Source organism: Mobula birostris, chromosome 31, assembly GCF_030028105.1.
Source record: "Mobula birostris isolate sMobBir1 chromosome 31, sMobBir1.hap1, whole genome shotgun sequence".
NCBI lineage: Eukaryota > Metazoa > Chordata > Chondrichthyes > Myliobatiformes > Myliobatidae > Mobula > Mobula birostris.
The window spans coordinates 34,329,019-34,347,097 of NC_092400.1; the positions used below are offsets into that span (position 1 = coordinate 34,329,019).

The following is an 18,079-nucleotide window of genomic DNA, read 5'->3' on the forward strand; positions in this document are numbered from 1 at the left end:
AGCCAAAGCTACACAGGAATGGCTTAAGAACAACAAAGTTAATGTCTGGGAGTGGCCAAGTCAGAGTCCTGGAGTTCAGACCTCAATCCCATTGAGAATTTGTGGCTGGACTTGAGAAGGGCTGTTCACTCACGATCCCCATGCAGTCTGCCAGAGCTTGTGCAGTTCTGTAAAGAAGAATGGGGAAAAATTGCAGTGCTCAGATGTGCAAAGCTGATAGAGACCTATCCACACAGACTCAAGGCTGTAATTGCTGCCAAAAGTGCATCTACTAAATACTGACTTGAAGAGGCTGAGTAATAATGCCACCAATTATTTTGTGTTTAATAATTGTAGTAAATTTAGACAAATTTGTAGAATTTTTTTTCTGCTTTGACATGGAAGAGTTATTTTCTGTTGATCAGTGTCAAAAAAGCCAAATTAAATCTACTGTGATTCAATGTTGTAAAACAAAAAGACATGAAATCTTCCTGGGTAGGAGGTGTTTGTAATGTGAGCATTATAAAAATAAGTTAATACTAATTAGGATAATGGTAATATAGCAATATGCCCGCTCGGGGAAGCTGTTTGTAAAGAGAGGCTGGTTCCAGGGTTGTGGGGGGAGGGGGGGGTTACTTCCGTTTTCCTGTCCGGTGTGCGTGTGTATAGCTTCTCTGCCGTCCCGTTTCATTTTTGTTGTTAGCTTTATCTAGACTACAGTGTGCTAGCTAGTTAGGCGGCTACGTATGAACAGCGGTGCCAAGGAAGAGCAGCGCGGGGACGAGAGGTAAAGGGTGCCGGTGTCTGAACAGGAGCTGTGCGGGGTCGAGAGGTAAAGGGTGCCGGTGTGTGAACAGGAGCTGTGTGGGGACGAGGGGCAAAGGGCACCGGTGTGTGAACAGGAGCTGTGTGGGGACGAGAGGTAAAGGGTGCCGGTGTGTGAACAGGAGCTGTGTGGGGACGAGGGGCAAAGGGCACCGGTGTGTGAACAGGAGCTGTGTGGGGACGAGAGGCAAAGAGCGCCGGTGTCTGAACAGGAGCTGTGTGGGGACGAGAGGCAAAGAGCGCCGGTGTCTGAACAGGAGCTGTGTGGGGACGAGAGGCAAAGGGTGCCAGTGTCTGAACAGGAGCTGTGCGGGGACGAGAGGCAAAGGGTGCCAATGTGTGAACAGGAGCTGTGTGGGTGCCGGTGTGTGAACAGGAGCTGTGTGGGGACGAGAGGCAAAGAGCGCCGGTGTCTGAACAGGAGCTGTGTGGGGACGAGAGGTAAAGGGTGCCGGTGTCTGAACAGGAGCTGTGTGGGGACGAGAGGTAAAGGGTGCCGGTGTGTGAACAGGAGCTGTGCGGGGACGAGAGGTAAAGGGCACCGGTGTCTGAACAGGAGCTGTGCGGGGACGAGAGGCAAAGGGTGCCGGTGTGTGAACAGGAGCTGTGTGGGTGCCGGTGTGTGAACAGGAGCTGTGTGGGGACGAGAGGTAAAGGGCACCGGTGTGTGAACAGGAGCTGTGCAGGAACGAGAGGTAAAGGGTGCCGGTGTGTGAACAGGAGCTGTGCGGGGGCGAGAGGCAAAGGGCACCAGTGTGTGAACAGGAGCTGTGCGGGGACGAGAGGCAAAGGGCACCGGTGTGTGAACAGGAGCTGTGTGGGGACGAGAGGTAAAGGGCAGCGGTGTGTGAACAGGAGCTGTGCGGGGACGAGAGGTAAAGGGCAGCGGTGTGTGAACAGGAGCTGTGCGGGGACGAGAGGTAAAGGGTGCCGGTGTGTGAACAGGAGCTGTGTGGGGGACGAGAGGCAAAGGGCACCGGTGTCTGAACAGGAGCTGTGTGGGGACGAGAGGCAAAGGGCACCGGTGTCTGAACAGGAGCTGTGCGGGGATGAGAGGCAAAGGGTGCCGGTGTGGGGACGAGGGGCAAAGGGCACCGGTGTGTGAACAGGAGCTGTGCGAGGATGAGAGGTACAGGGTGCCGGTGTCTGAACAGGAGCTGTGCGGGGATGAGAGGCAAAGGGCACAGGTGTGTGAACAGGAGCTGCTCAGGGGCGAGAGGCAAAGGATGCTGGTTTCTGAACAGGAGCTCTATGGGGACGAGGAACCTTGTGTTCAGATGGCTACGTTTGGGACTATCGGTGAATTTGTGGAGGGGAACAAGGCCCGGCTGGAGTATGAAGAAAGGTTGGAACACTTTTTCCTGTGTTAATGGAATTACTGAGGAGGCTAAGAAGCACTCTATTCTCCTGAGTGTGTGTGGGGCAAAGACTTACAAGCTGATAAGGAACTTAGCTACATGCGGAAACGGGGAAATTCCATATGACGAACTGATCAAGCTCGTGGGGAACCACCATAATCCAAAACCTTCTGTGATAGTCCAACGGTTTAAGCTTCACAGCCGTTTCAGGAGGCCAGGTCAGTCTGTGGCCGAGCTTCGGCAGCTGTCAGAGCATTGTGATTTCGGAGCGGTGTTGGATGACATGCTCCGTGATAGATTGGTATGCGGCATTAATAATGACGGCATACAACGCCGCCTGTTAGGGGAAACCCCACAGTTGACTTTCAAGAAAGCCTTAGAGATTGCCCAGGGCATGGAGATGGCTGCTAATAATGTCAATGATATCCAGAAAGGACATGGGGTGGGGGGGTTCGCAGTCGGTGGCAATGCACCAAGTCAGGAGGGAGACTGGTAAACAGACAAAGCGGGTGGAATGTTTCCGGTGTGGAGAGACGCACTATGCAAATGATTGCAAATTCAAAGACACTGTCTGCCATGCTTGTAACAAAAAGGGACATTTATCTAAAAAGTGCAGGAGTTCAAAGGGAAAGATTAAGCCTGGGCAGGGGGAAGCTCAACAGGCTCAGGCAGCCACACACCATCTAGAAGATGCAGATGAAGAGGCAGCGTGTGCCTACAACATGTTTGGAGTGGAAACAGATGGGGAAGGACATTAAGTTTGAGGTTGATTCAGGGGCTACTGCATTGGTCATTAGTGAGGAGACCTACAGGAGGACATGGGGGTCCAACCTGCCTCCCATTAGACCGTCAAAGCTCAAACTTAGGACCAATACAGGGCAGCCCATACCTCATTTAGGGGTGTTATATATGGACATTTCAGCCAGGGTTTAGAAGGCTGAAACCAGGCTGGTGATAGCTAAGGGCAGTGGGCCTAATCTTTTGGGCCACGATTGGCCTCGCAAAATCTGGCTAAACTGGCATGAAATTAAGTCTGCACACACAGTGGAGGACATTCTGCAGCGGTACAAGGACGTTTTCAGGGACGAGCTGGGCACACTGAAGGGCGTGACAGTGAAACTCCAGATCGGTGCCCTATGCCATAAAAGGCAAAGTCAAGGAGGAGCTGGAACATTTACAGAGGCTGGGCATTATTGAGTCCGTCCAATTTTCAAGGTGGACGGCTCCCATTGTTCCAGTTTTGAAGGCAGACAAAACGGCAAGGATATGTGGGGACTAAGCTTACGGTGAATCAGGTCTCTAAGCTGGAGGAGTACCCATTGCCACGGGTGGATGACCTGTTTGTGACCCTGTCAGGGGGTAAGCTGTTCACAAAGCTGGACATGAGCCGCGCCTACCAAGAGCTGCTGCTGGACGAGGATTCAAAGGCATACATCACAATCAACACGCACAAGGGATTATTCAAATACAATCACCTGGTGTTTGGAGTGGCGTCCAGCCCTGCCATTTTCCAAAGGACAATGGACACTTTGCTGCAGGGGATTCCGCACGTAGCAGTGTACCTTGATGATATTTTGATCACGGGCCACGGAGGTGGAGCATCTGGCTAACTTAGAACAGGTGCTGAAGAGGCTCTCAGACGCAGGGCTGCGATTGAAATGCGGCAAGTGTGTGTTCCTGGCACCGAGTGTGACCTACCTGGGACACCAGATCACAGCTGAGGGGCTTCACCTAGTGGAGGACAAAGTGAGAGCTATCAAGGAGGCCCCAAGCCCCAAAGGCGTCACTGAACTCAGATCATTTTTGGGCATGGTGAATTATTATGGCAGGTTTCTTCCTGACCTCTCAAAGGTTTTGACCCCACTGTATAAGCTGCTTCACAGTGACACTAAGTGGCAGTGGGGTGAAGAGCAGGAGGAAGCTTTCAAGAAAGTGAAAGAACTCCTCCACTCAGCGAAGCTGCTTGTTCACTATGACCCAGACAAGGAGATCACCCTTGCATGTGATGCCTTGCCTTATGGAGTCGGGGCAGTTCTCTCACATGTAATGGAGGACCGTCCAGAGAAGCCTATTGGTTTTGCGTCACGTACCCTGACAGCTGGTGAGAAGGAATATTCACAGCTAGACAAAGAAGGTCTGGCCATTGTTTTTGTGGTCTAATGCTTTCATCAGTACCTCTATGGATATGCATTCACAATTTATATGGACCATAAACCACTGATGAGCCTGTTCAGTGAGACTAGGTGCATTCCACCGCTAGCCTCAGCCAGGATACAGTGTTAGGCTCTCACATTGTCAGCCTACCAGTACACTATAGTGTAGAGAGCGGGTGGGGATAATGCAAACGCCGATGCACTGAGTCGGCTACTTTTACCAGAGACGCCTGTAAAGGCGACCCAGATCAAACAGTGGACAGAGAGGGACCCAGTCCTGTCCCAAGTCAAGACTTCTTTTTTACAAGGTTGGCCCAGAGTCGTGGAAGGAGAGGAACTGAGGCCTTATGCCAGGCGCAAGACAAAACTGAGTCTGCAGGATGGCTGCATCTTCTGGGGGGGCAAGGGTCATCGTGCCTCCCCCTGGCCGTTCACAGGTTGTGGAGGAAATTCATGAGATTCATCCAGGAGTGTCTCGAATGAAAAAACCTTGCAAGATTCTACATCTGGTGGCCAAGAATGGATCAGGATCTGGAGAACAAGGTAAAATCATGCACGCAATGTCAGACCCATCAGAACCACCTCCTGTGCACCCATGGGAGTGGCCAGACAACCCCTGGTCTAGGCTACATTTGGACTTTGCTGCCCCCCCTTATGGGGCAGATGTTTCTTGTAATGGTGGATGTGCACTCCAAATGGATCGAAGCTCACATCATGAGCAACATCACAGCCCCCTCAACTATAGACAAACTCAGGCAAGTGTTTGCAGTCCACAGGTTGCCTGACACTCTGGTCACTGATAATGGCCTGACGTTCACCAGTGAGCTGTTCAGTGAGTTCATGCAGCAGAATGGTATTCATCACAGTCAGCCGGCCCCTTTCCACCCAGCCTGAAATGGCTTGGCTGAGTGAGCTGTTCAGACAGTGAAGGAAGGCCTGAAGCGGATGACAGGGGACTCTCTTAACACTTGGCTTTCACATTTCCTATTTAAGTACCGCCTCGCCACAGACTATGACTGCCCGCATTCCAGCAGAGATGCTGATGGGGCGCAGGCCCAAGTCAGGATTGGACCTGCTGCGCCCGGACATGAAGCCGAAAGTGGAGAGAAAGCAGGAAAAAAGGAGGGTCATGATCAACATGCGTGAGAGAGGCAGTTAAAACCGGATGACAATGTCTATGTGAGAAACAATCAGCAATGGCTGCCTGGGGTTATTCTTAAGCAGAGTGGTCCAGTCTCCTATGTTGTTAAGCTGACTGATGGGCGTGTTTTCCGCAGACATAGGACCATGTGAGCCTGCGTCATGATACCGGCTCAGAGGCAGACAGACCCACGGAGTTTCCAATGGTGAGACAGACTACTGTGGGAGCATGTCCACCAGTGACTTTGCCAGAGAGAGAGAGAGACTCTGGCAGAAGGGGCAGGGTCCCCTGAAGAGGATGAACATTCTCACACGGACACACAGGCCCCTCTCATGCCCCCAACACCAGATCCACCCAAAACACCCTCACTAGTGGTGCCTGCTGGGTCACCAAGGGTAGTGTGCAGGTCACAGCGTACTCGCAAACCTCCTGACTGACTGAATGTTTGACTGGACAGTTTTTTTTGTGTTAGACTGAATGTTGAATCTGCCACATTTTTCAGGTGTTTTGTATTGGTAAGCTGTTGCTGAGACACTAGTACAAGTTTCAGAGGTATGCAAGCTAGTGGCACCACTTTTGTTTCCCAGTTCTTTTACATTTGGGGAATGTTGGAATTTAAAGGGGGAGAAGTGTTGTAATGTGAGCATTGCAAAAATAAGTTAATACTAATTAGGAATAATACTAATTGGTAATACAGCAATACTCCCACTAGGGGAAGCTGTTTGTAAAGAGAGGCTGGTTCCGGAGTTTGGGGGGGGGTTTACTTCTGTTTTTCTTGTCCAGTGTGCATGTGTATAGCTTCTCAGCCATGCAGTATGGGTCAGTGAAAGCCTCTGTATGTAAATATCGGTTTTGCCAGCCCAGATAAAGTGGTTTCCTTTGGGCATGAAGTTATCAAGTGGGCCTTTTTCAAAGTCAAAGTTACCACAGGGGGAATACTTTTTATAGTATTTTGCATAGTATTGTATATCCTTCAGGATTTTATAAGGCAGAGGGGTGACCTCTTTAATGTCACTATTCAGCCTTCTATGCTCCAAGGAATGAAGTCCAAGCCTGCCGAACTTCTCAAATAACTCAGGCCCTTGAATCATGGATCTTCTTTTCATTATTTCCAGTTTTATGGTAGCCTTCCAATAACAGAGTAACCAAAACTGTACACAGTACTGCGTGTGCCCTCCCCAACATCCCATGCAACTGCAACATTACATCCCAGCTCTCATACTCAGTGCAATAACTAAAAGGCCACTGTGCCAGATGCCCTGTTCACCCCTCTGCCCTCTGACTTTTTTTTGATCACTTTATTACAATCTGTTATAATTTGAAGTTCATAGGTTTGATTCATTGCTACAGTTAGTATTTTTAATAAAACAGTCACAGGCAATAATTCCGTTTTGTTCTTGTTTTCACTTGGACTCTCTTTGTCTTTTATTTCAATGCCCCATTCCATGCAAACTTTGGAATTATCCCTCCTGCCTTCCACTGTATCTTCATACCTACTGTATTTTTCATCCGCATTGCGTCCTCTTTACCTGCTTCTTAACTTTAAACCCTTATCATTAAGTTTGAGTTTGAAAGGTAACACAGTCCCATGCAAGATCCAATTGTTTTGTGTCGAGATACTTACACATGTAATTGCCAGAAAGTGGATGGATCAAATAAAAACAAAATTCCTAAGTTAGGTTCGGTTATACAATTGTTTTATTCCATTATTTGGACGTGTAAAACGCTTCACATTTTTTTTTAAATGAGCTGTTCAGTTGTTTGGAGGATAACTAATGAAGAATGTTTCTCCTTTTAACATTTAGAAACCTCGCTCAGACCTGGTTCGGGCCTCTCTGAGTCTATTAACTTCAAGTGCATACAGACTTCAGTCAGAATGCAAGAAAGCACTACCTACAGAACCCAGTCCCACAACTGACATTCAGCTTGTGACACAGCAAGTGATCCAGTGTGCATACGACATTGCCAAAGCCGCCAAGCAACTCGTTACCATAATGACAAAAGAAAGCAACTAATTATAATTTTCCCCTTTTTTATTTGCAAATTTTTATATAAAAATGACTATTTTGAATATGCACCAGATTTGGTCTGGGCTCTGTCAGTATTATGTTTGCATGCTTTTTAATATAATTTACATTTTTTGGATATTAATGTTTTTTTCTGCTTATGTTTGTGGCCAATAGGCTAACCTTTTGGTGCATATTTCTGTTGTCACTTTCCACTGGTTAGACTTTGCCTTCAGGGAGCTAAATCAGGCAGATAATGGTTGCTAATTGGAATTGTGCATCTTATTGTTTGAAGTGTATTAACAACAGAAATATATGACCATTTAAAATCTTCCTTTCATGGTTATAAAGCTCTACAGTATTTCCATATTATGCCTTGCTAGGGGAAATATTGTTTGAAGTTGCTCCATTGGGGTGATTAAAACTACATTATATTCACTATTACTATAAATAAGATTTAAATTATTGGTCAATGGCAGTCAGGATATGAAATACAGAGGGCAATAGAATGGGAATGGGTGTGGTATAGGAGCAAAGCACAAGAGAAGAAATGTGATATTGAAGGTGGATTAAGGAAAGTATCTAGATTGTACAAAGGTTTAAGAGTAGTTTGCCACGATGAAGTGCTGCGTTGGTAAAACTGAGGTAATGGTGTTAATCAGGTATTTTAGCTGAAACTAAATGATAATGAGGTGTTGCTAATCCTGTGGCTAAATTTCAGCTGGAAGTATTGTCTCAAATAGGGAAAGCAGAGGTATAGGGCTAATTGGGTAGCTTAGCACAGGTACAAAAGGCCAAATGGTCTCTTTCTGTGCTCTATCATTATATATTTATGAAATAGTTACAGAAGTTGCTATTTTTAGCAAGGATTGGGACTGCATTCAATGCAAGCAAATTTGGTTGTCTGTGTTCATTTGACCATAGGTATTGGGTAAGTTGCAAAAACAACTGGAGTTTTTTTTTAGGCATTTCAGTGTTTTAAACAATGTACCATGTCTTCAACGTAGCTTGTCAGTTCTATTGAATATGAGTGGTGTTAATCATGCTTCCTTATCCAATGTCATGCACAAATTTTAAACCAGGATTATATTATTTGTCAAAAGTTAGATTGGTCAAGGCATTGTTGAGCAAAAAGCCATACTGATTATTGCTTTGTGCACATTGTACCTCATGGGATCACAGCTTGTGACCTACATGCTTGACAGCACGGAATCAATGCAATACGCTGCCTGTACAAGCAACCCTTAAGATTGATTAGGTTTTTTTTGTGGAAGATAATTTGCAACTGTGTTAATACTGTTCTGTATGTGCAGAAGTTATTTATTGTTCAGAATTGCATATTTTTTTGATCAGTTAATTGTTAAAACCATCTCATTTTAGTTGGTCAGCTTTTAAAATTGACTAAATTTGTGTGGATCAGTGCATGGTAGTTAGACATGCAATTTTATGTGCTTTGTACAGGCAACCCCTATTATGGCCATTCAATAAATAGAAATTTACTCTTGGAGAATTCCCAAATCACTATCCAGTAATTTGAGATGTAGAATAAAATATGCTGGGATGGAATTTGTGAGGGAAAGACAAATATAAAATGCCAAAGCAGTTAAGTAAAGCCAGATGCATTGCTGATAGAATGAGTTAATATGAGAGAAATAATACTGTAGGAACACACCTCCACTTATAATGTGGGATTCAATGGGGAAAGGGGGGCTTTGTGTTACAGAAAAATGGCAGTAAGGAACACAACCCCACTGAAATGGCAAGGGGGGGGCGTTACAGGAACACAACCCCACTGTGTCAGGGTGGGGGTCGTCTGTGTTGAACTCCTAAAAGATAAGATTTTTGTCAATCTCTGTATCATCAGTCAGACACAGTCCTCGCACAGGGACTTTTAACTTTTAGATTAGAGCCCACCAAAACAAAAATAGCACAATTTTCTTTGGAGTGGTGACATCTGTGACTTCAAATTCTCCTTGTTGGCTAGTGAGTTAACAGTTGGAGTACTGCAGAAGTCAGCAGATTTATATGCAAGCTATTATAAAAAATAGAACTGGTTGGCCCCAGTCAACTTTGTATTGATGAATGAATCTGCACATTGGCTAATCAGTGTGAAGTACAGTATGGATTTGAACTGGCAGGACCAGTCCATAAGTGCACTTCCTGCCAGCAGCTCATCAGGTCACTGGCAGCAGCATTCAGGGAAACAGGTAACCCTGATCGGTCTCCTGTGTAAAGGAGGAACTGTTAATAGAGGAGCGAGTAATCAAGATCATCTCCTTTGTCTCCTTAGCAAGGTGATGCCACAGTCTGTGGACTTCAATTTTGTCCAAAGTGAGAGATGGAGCCTCGCTTATACACAAGGTTCTGTGGCTACTTTAGCACAAGAGACATTGGGAAGAGGAGAACAGCAAATTTATGCAGGTTGTACTCAGGATCTTTTATTTTGAGCATGGAAACTGATTATTTTCAGGCAAGAGTGGGCTTTATGGTATAGGATTGTGGTATGAATTAGAAACTAAACATTGATATTGATTACAAGAGGCACTACTAGCCTACAATATAAATCTAGTCACTAGCCAACTGCCCGTAGATGTTGGGTGGAATTTGACAAGTCACTTGTACATGACGGGATATGTATTTGTTCTTAAAAGCTGTAATATAATATATTCCAATTGGCTAAGGTTTGAAAGTCTCCTAATCCAACTATAGGATGAAGGGTTTCTTGTTGTAATAACAAACCCCAATTCCTTGATGTCCCATACTGCTCTGTGATTCAAGTTTCATATCCTGCCATTATGTTTTTGTGACCTGAACCTCAGGCAACATTTTTACAGAAGCTAATGATTATCAGGCAAGCAAGCTCTATCTAATTATATTCTAATTGATTCCCACAAACTAGAAATTGAGATCCACCAATTTATCTGCTTTCTTAAAATTAGTAGATCATAGAAAATGGGATCCGAATTTCCAGTTTGGGGATCATGAAGCTATCCTTCGTAATTCTAGTTTTTTTAAAAAAGTCCATTACTAGCACTTTTAGGTAAATGTGGATGTTCTTTTATGAACCTCCTTGTCCAATTTAGTTAAATTATTTTGAGGCCTTGTTTGAAACCAAGGAGTAGTAAAATTGCGGGACAAAACAAGTTTTAATATCTTTTCCTTTTGGCTTCTGGATATTTTGATCCCATCTCTCGAGTGAACCCACTCCACTTCTGTTTCTATTCAAGGAAATGTCATAACGTCCACCAAAGGCTTGTTTCACTTTTTCCTCCCAGAATGAATGAATCCTGACGTAACCTTTGCAGTTGTCACGTGGCTCTTCCTATCTACTATCTGTATGTCTCTTTCAACTGTTATTGAAATCAACCAAGCATGTACAGTTTGTAATGATGTGTTTAGTGTGATTTATTAAATACATTACATGTACAGATTTGTCTTCTGGATTATTTATTCCTTGGTACATATGCTTGTAATGTTAATTCAGATAATGTTAATGCACATGACTCTATTGCCAGACATGTCTTACACACAGGTCAGATCGAAGTGAACTGTTTACTGTTCCCTCAGTCTATCCTTAATCATCACCAAGGTATGAACGTTACCACTGGCTATCAGGTGGCACCACTGTCTAGTTTGTACTTCAGTGGGACAAAACATGACTACATTAGGTTTGTCTATTGTCATTTCAACTAATATATATATATATATATATATATATCTGCCAAAGAAAACATTCCTTTGAACCAAGGTGCTCAACAGAGTACATATGTCTCTCATAAAATAATACGACCACAAATAAGGTGCATTTATGAAAAGTCAAAAAGTAAACAGTATAATTCTACTGCCGCATCATATGTGATGAGACCTGGATGGAGGCGGGAGTTCAATAGTCCTGCATCCTAGGGAAGAAGTTGTTTCCCATCTCAATAGTTCTTATCCTAATGCTATGGTACCTCCTGCCTGATGGTAGGGAGTCAAAGATTCTTGGACTGATGGCAGGGGTCACTGACAATCCTGACCCCAACGATACACTAGAGTTGAATTCTAGAGTAAAGCTAAGGTAACCATTACCATCAAAACAGCATTTGATTGAGTAGGGTTTCAATGAACGGTAACATCAGTGACGTGAATGGAAAACACTTGACTGGTAGGAGATGTACCCCGTACAAAGGCAGATGGTTAGAACTGTTTATTTCATCTTCAAGATGTTACTGCAGGAGTTTCACAGGATTGTGACATTCAACTTTCAGCTGTGACTGACTTTCCCTTCAGTGTCAGAATTGGGTTCAATTAATAAGCAATGTTCAGTTGCATTTGCAGCAACTAAGAAATATTACATACCAGACAGCATTTAAGCATGAACTAATAAGTAGCAAGTAATATTCTTTGCGATAAAAGGTTAATTGTCTTTTTCAAGACAGGATAACCACCTCTCCTTGACATACAACAGCATCACCATCACCAAGTCATCCATTAGTAAACATTCAAATGTTTATCAAAGGTTCACTGTTGATAGAAAATTTAACTAAACCAGCCACAAAAATGGAGTGGGTACAAGGACAGGTGAAAAGCTGGCCATTTTGCTGAGAATGACTTGCATCTGTAGTCCATATCTTGTTTTAAGAGTGGGGAATCACTGAGGATGAAGAACTAAACTACAGTTAAAAATTGGTGGTTGATGGAAAAATGTCTGTCACAATTTACTTGACTATCATGGCAGGGCAGATGTATAATTAAGACCTATTCTCCCAGCCTGTCCTGATTCTGCAGACTTCTTGCTTGCTCAATATTACCTGCCCCTCCTCCTAATAAAATACCCATGAACTCGAGCACAAAGCTTTCAATTCAGATCATTAAACATACTCCCAGTGGCCACTTCATTATGTACACCTTACACCTTGTTAATGCAAATATCTAATCAGCCAATCATGTGGCAGCAACTCGGTACATAAAAGCATGCAGGCGTGGTTAAGAGGTTCAGTCATTCAGACCAGAATGGGGAAGAAACGTGATCTGAATGACCATAGAGTGATTGTTGGCATCAGATGGGGTGGTTGGAGTACATCAGAAATTGGGATTTTCACTCAGTAGTTTTTAGAGTTTACAGAGAATAGTGTGGAAAAACAAAAAAAAAACAGTAGTTTTGTGGGCTAAATGACCATTTCCAACAAGAGAAGCTCCAACCAACGTACCTTGACATTCAGTGGCATCGCCTTTACTGAATCCCCTATCAACATCCTGGGGGGGTTACCATTTACAGGAAACTGAACTAGCCAAGCCATATAAACACTGTGGCTACCAGAGCAAGTCAAAGGCTAGGAATTCCTGCAGTATGTAACTTCTGACTCCCCAAAGCCTGTCCACCATCTACAAGGCTCAGATCAGGAGTGTAATGGAATACTCGCCACTCGCCTGGATGAGTGCAGTTCCATCAACACTCAAGAAGCTTCCAGTACAAGGCAGCCCACTTGAATGGTACCCCTTCCGCAAACATCCAGTCCCTCCACCATCGACAAACAACCACAGCAGTGTGCACTATCTACAAGATACACTGCAACAACACACGAAAATTCCTAAGGCAGCAACTTCCAGACCCATGACCACTGCCATCTAGAAGGATGAGAGCAGCAGATACCTGGGAACACCACCACTTGGAAAACTCCCTCCAAGTCACTCACCATCCTGACGTGGAAACATATCGCCATTCCTTCATTGTCGTTGGATCAAAATCGTGAATTCCCTCCCTAACAGCACTGTGAGTGTACTTGCACCGCAGGGACTGCAGCTGTTCAAGAAGGCAGTTCATCACCACTTCCTCAAGGGCAACTAGGGATGGGTGATAAACGCTGGCTCAGCTGGTGACGCCCACATCCCGTAAATGATTAAATTCAGATAAACATGTTATAACAGTGGTGTGCAGAAGAGCATCTCTGAATGCACAGCACGTCAAACCTTGAAGTGGATGGGCTGCAGCAGCAGAAGATCACGATCATACACTCAGTGGCCACTTTAGGTAAAGGAGGTACATAATAAAGTGGTCACTGACTGTATAACATGGAAAGTAACAGATTCAACACTACCCCTGTGGGACACCACTAGTCACTGATGGCCAAGCATATGTACTGTATGGATCTATTTCTTTAGAGCAATGACTCCCTTAGCACTACAGATGGGCTGATATGTGCTCTGGTGCTCTGATCTGTTGTCTATGCATGCGCATTGCATTCTTTCTCTCTCTCATCTGCAATGTGAATACACCAGTTAAAGCCATCTCCCACATGTGTGTTTTTATTTATTGATATGTAGGTGCACAGACACAACAAATTGGCAATGAGTACAAGCCTAAATGTCAGACGTCGGTGAGAGACAGCGAGAGGAAAGAGTTAAATAGTATGGAGAAGGCCATCACGGATATGGTCAAAGGGACACATGAGTAACAGTGCACAGTACACAGTGAAAGATGCACAACTAGCAAAGTTAAAGTGAAAATAAAGCGACGATGACCTTAGTCAGGCAAGTCGATGAATTTGATAGTGTTAACAAGGACTGGGAGTCACATATCGAGGGGGTTGAACTGTATTGTAATGTGAACAATGTGGATGAGAAAAAGAAAGTATCCATGCTTAGCTTAATGGGTGCTAAAATGTACAGGCTTTTACATTTTCAATAACTCCTGAAAAGCCAGCAAACAAGACGTTCGACAAAATTCTTACAAATTTACAAAATCACTTGAGCCCAAAACTGCTAGTAATAGCTGAAAGGTTTAGAATTAACAAAAGGATCCAGTCAAAGAATGAAAGCATTTCTGAATACATTGCAGAACTGCGCAAACTTTCCCAGTAGAGTGACTCTAGAGATGGACTTTCTGATGTATTAAGGGATAGGCTTGTATGTGGCATGCATAGTCAAAGCACTCAAAAGAGGCTACTGTCAGAAAGAGATCTAACCTTAGAACAGGCATTGACCATTGGAATATTGTTAGAGACTGCAGCAAAGGATGCAGCAGAACTACAGAAAAAGAGCTTAGAATGTGAAATGCACAAAATGTCCTTGAATGGTGCAAAAAGCCAAAAATATTATCAATGTGGCAAATCCTCCCAAGATGCAAATGACTGTTGGTTCAAAGAAAAAGTTTGCAGAAAGTGTCACAGGGAAGGTCACATAGAGAGAATGTGCAAGTCAGATTAAAAAAAAGTGCAACCAAAGAGAAAAGACCAGAGTGAAAAGTCTGGTGTAAAACTGAAAATGGAGCTGGATACAGGGCCAGCTTTGTCTATAATTTCAGAGGCTGACTACAACAGACCGTTTTCTAAATCACCATTAGAAAAGACCTCAGTGATGCTAAAGACCTGTACTGGTGAAAAGCTGTCTCCCAAAGGCAAACTGAAAGTGAATGTGACGTACAGAAGCCAGAGACAGCAGTTAGAGCTTTATGTCTTGAAAAGCGAAGGGCCTGCACTTCTCGGATGTGAATGGTTGAGAAAAATCCAGCTAGACTGGTACACAATGTAACATCAACAGGCAACGACAGCCCAAATGGTAGCACTAACCAGAGACTGGCACAGCTGCTTAATACTAATGAGAAGGTGTTTGAGAAGGGGATTGGTAAACTCAAAGGCATGAAAGCCAGAACTGAACTGGATGAAACAGCAACACTAAGATTCCATAAAGTGCACCCAGTGCGTTAGGCACTACATCCAAAGTGGATGCTAAACTGCAGAGCTTGGAGGTCTCTGACATTCTCTCCGATGTTGAATGGAGTGATTGGACCATGCCCATTGTCCCAGTGATCAAGATAGGGAAGCTGGAGCAGTTCACATGTGCGGGGACATCAAAGTGTGCATCATCCCTGTGCTGTGTAATGTGCCATATCCTCCGCCACAGATAGAACACATTTTTGCACCTTTTGCAGGCCGGGAGAGGTTTTCAAAGATTAATTCGCACAGATGGAGATTGAGGAGTCAAACAGGAAGTTCCTTACAGTCAACACTCACAAGGGTCTGTTGCAGTATAATCATGTTGACTTTGGCATCGCATCAGCTCCAGCAATTTGGCAAACAGCAATGGACCAAGTGCTCCAAGATATCCCAGGAACACAATGTCACCTTGATGACGTCATCGTGACTGGCAAGAATGATGGCGAGCACCTCCAGAACCTTGGTAAAACGCTTAGCAGGCTGAGTGAGTGTGGTCTGTGCACAGAGAGAATAAGATTTTCAAGAATAAAATCTCATATTGTGGACAGGTCATTGACAAGCATGGCTTACATAAGTCACAAAAGAAGAATGAAGCAGTGCTACAGGCACCCAAACCGGAAAATGTGTCATGTCTCAGGTCATACTTCGGCCTTGTAAACTACTACCACCGATTTCTCCCAAACATTGCTGCAGTGCTGCACCCATTGAATGCACTGTTATACAGACAGGAGCAAAGTGGGAATAGTCAGAAAGATGTGAAAGAGCATTCAAGGAAACAAAGAGTTTAATAATGTCCAATGAACGGCTCACCCATTATGATCCATCGCTGCCCATCAGACTGTTGTGCGATGTGTCCTCTTATGGCATTGGTGCCATTTTGTCACACACGATGGAAGATGGATCTGAATGTCCGACTGCATTTGTTTCAAGATCTCTGACGAATGAAGAGCACAACGACTCACAGATTGACCGAGAGGCCCTTAGTCTAGAATAGGGGATAAAGAAGTTCCACCACTACCTCTACAGGCAAAAGATTACACGAGTGACAGATCACCAGCCCCTTCTGTCCATTTTCAATCCCACGAAGAAAATCCCGGTGATGACAGCTACCCGGTTACAACGTTGGGCACTTTTCCTGGGAGCCCACCCTGATGGTGCAGAGTTCAAGGGTACCAAACTACACAGTAACACTAACAAATTGTCTCGTCTTCCACTGTTGAAGAAAAGTCTTCATACTGTGACCCGGCAGAAGTGTTTCACACAGCATTGGTGGACCAGATGCTGGTAACAAATTTCAAAATACAAAGCGAAACGTGGAATGACCCATCTATGACATCTCCGAGGATGGCCAGCTCATGGTAATCCTACGTTTTCAGAGTTCTCAGTGAGACAAGACCAGCTGTCTGTATGTCAAAGAACGCTGATGTGTGGATCTCATGCTGTGGTTCCCTCCAAACTGAGCACCAGGGTGTTAGAGAATCTGCATGAAGGACACCTGGGTATAGTCAAGGTGAAGAGTCTCACCCAGAGCTATGTGTGGTGGCTGGGAATAGATAAACAGATTGAAGATTTGGCCAAAAGCTGTTCAGGGTGCCACAAAGTCCAAAATGCACCCCCTCAGGCACCATTACATCCGTTGGAGTGGAGTCATCACCACGGCAAAGAGTAGATATTGACTTTGCTGGACCATTCATGGACTCCATGTTTCTGATTGCTGTTTGGACTTTCAGAAGGCTTTTGACAGGGTGCCACACATGAGGCTGCCAACCAAGTTAAGCGCCCATGGTATTTCAGAAAAGTTACTGGCATGGCCAGAGCATTGGTTGATTGGTAGAAGAAAGTGAGGGAGAATAAAAGGATCCCTTTCTGGTTGGCTGCCAGTGACTAGTGGTGTTCCACAGGGGTCGGTGTTGGGACCACTTCTTTTTATGCTGTATATCAATAACTTAGATGATGAAATAGATGGCTTTGTTGCCAAGTTTGCAGATGATATGAAGATTAGTGGAGGGTCAGGTAGTGTTGAGGAAACAGGTAGGCTGCAGAGGGACTTAGACAAATTAAGAGAATGGGCAAGAAAGTGGCAAATGAAATACAAAGTTGGAAAATGTATGGTCATGCACGTTGGTAGAAGAAATAAATGTGCAGACTATTTTCTATTTTTCTATATGCGGTGAGAAAAGATGTGCTGGCATTGGAGAGGGTTCAGAGGAGGTTCACAAGGCTGATTCCGGGAATGAAAGGGTTATCATATGAGGAACGTTTGATAGCTCTGGGTCCATACCTGCTGGAATTTAGAAGGTTTGTGAGGGGGAGGGGGATCACACTGAAACCTTTTGAATGTTGAAAGGCCTAGACTGAGTGGATGTGGAAGGTATGTTTCCCGTGGTGGGGGAGTCTAGGACAAGGGGGCACAGTCTCAGGATAGAGGGGTGTCCATTTAAAACAGATGCGAAGAAATTTCTTTAGCCAGAGGGGAATTTGTAGAATTTATTACCAGAGACAGCTGTGAAGTCCAGGTCTTTGGGTGTAATTAAGGCAGAGGTTGCTAAGTTCTTGATTGGACATGGCATCAAAGGTTGGGAAGTGAGGCTGAGGACGAAAAAAAAGATCAGCCATGATGAAATGGCAGATCAGACTCAATGGGCCAAATGGCCTAATTCTTCTCCTACTGTATGTCTTATGGTATTTAGAGGCATCTGGCTGTCCTTGAGCTTAAATCTCTGCAAGTTAACATGGAGATACAGCAAAGTTCAAAGTATACTTTATAATCAAAGATTGTATAAGTTATGCAACCTTGAGGTCTGTTTGCTTACAGGCAGCCACAAAACGAGAAACCTAAAAGAAAGGCCTACAACCAATGCGCACAGAGAGAGAGAGAGAGAGAGAGAGAAACAAATGAAATCAGATCATACAAACAATA

General features: G+C 44.5%; 1 protein-coding gene across 8 annotated transcripts in view; it reads left to right on the forward strand.

Annotated features, from left to right (window-relative positions):
• git2a (G protein-coupled receptor kinase interacting ArfGAP 2a) overlaps nt 1-10,888 on the forward strand; it is a 114,232-nt gene extending 103,344 nt beyond the window's left edge. For 6 of the 8 annotated variants that reach the window (XM_072247459.1, XM_072247448.1, XM_072247449.1 and 3 more), the window contains one exon: nt 7,262-10,888. In XM_072247459.1, the coding sequence (XP_072103560.1) occupies nt 7,262-7,471 (210 nt within the window). In that variant the 3' untranslated portion in view covers nt 7,472-10,888. The remainder of the gene's footprint in view (nt 1-7,261) is intronic. The other 2 variants (XM_072247450.1, XM_072247452.1) reach the window with 1 other exon arrangement.
• Nucleotides 10,889-18,079: the final 7,191 nt, after the last annotated feature.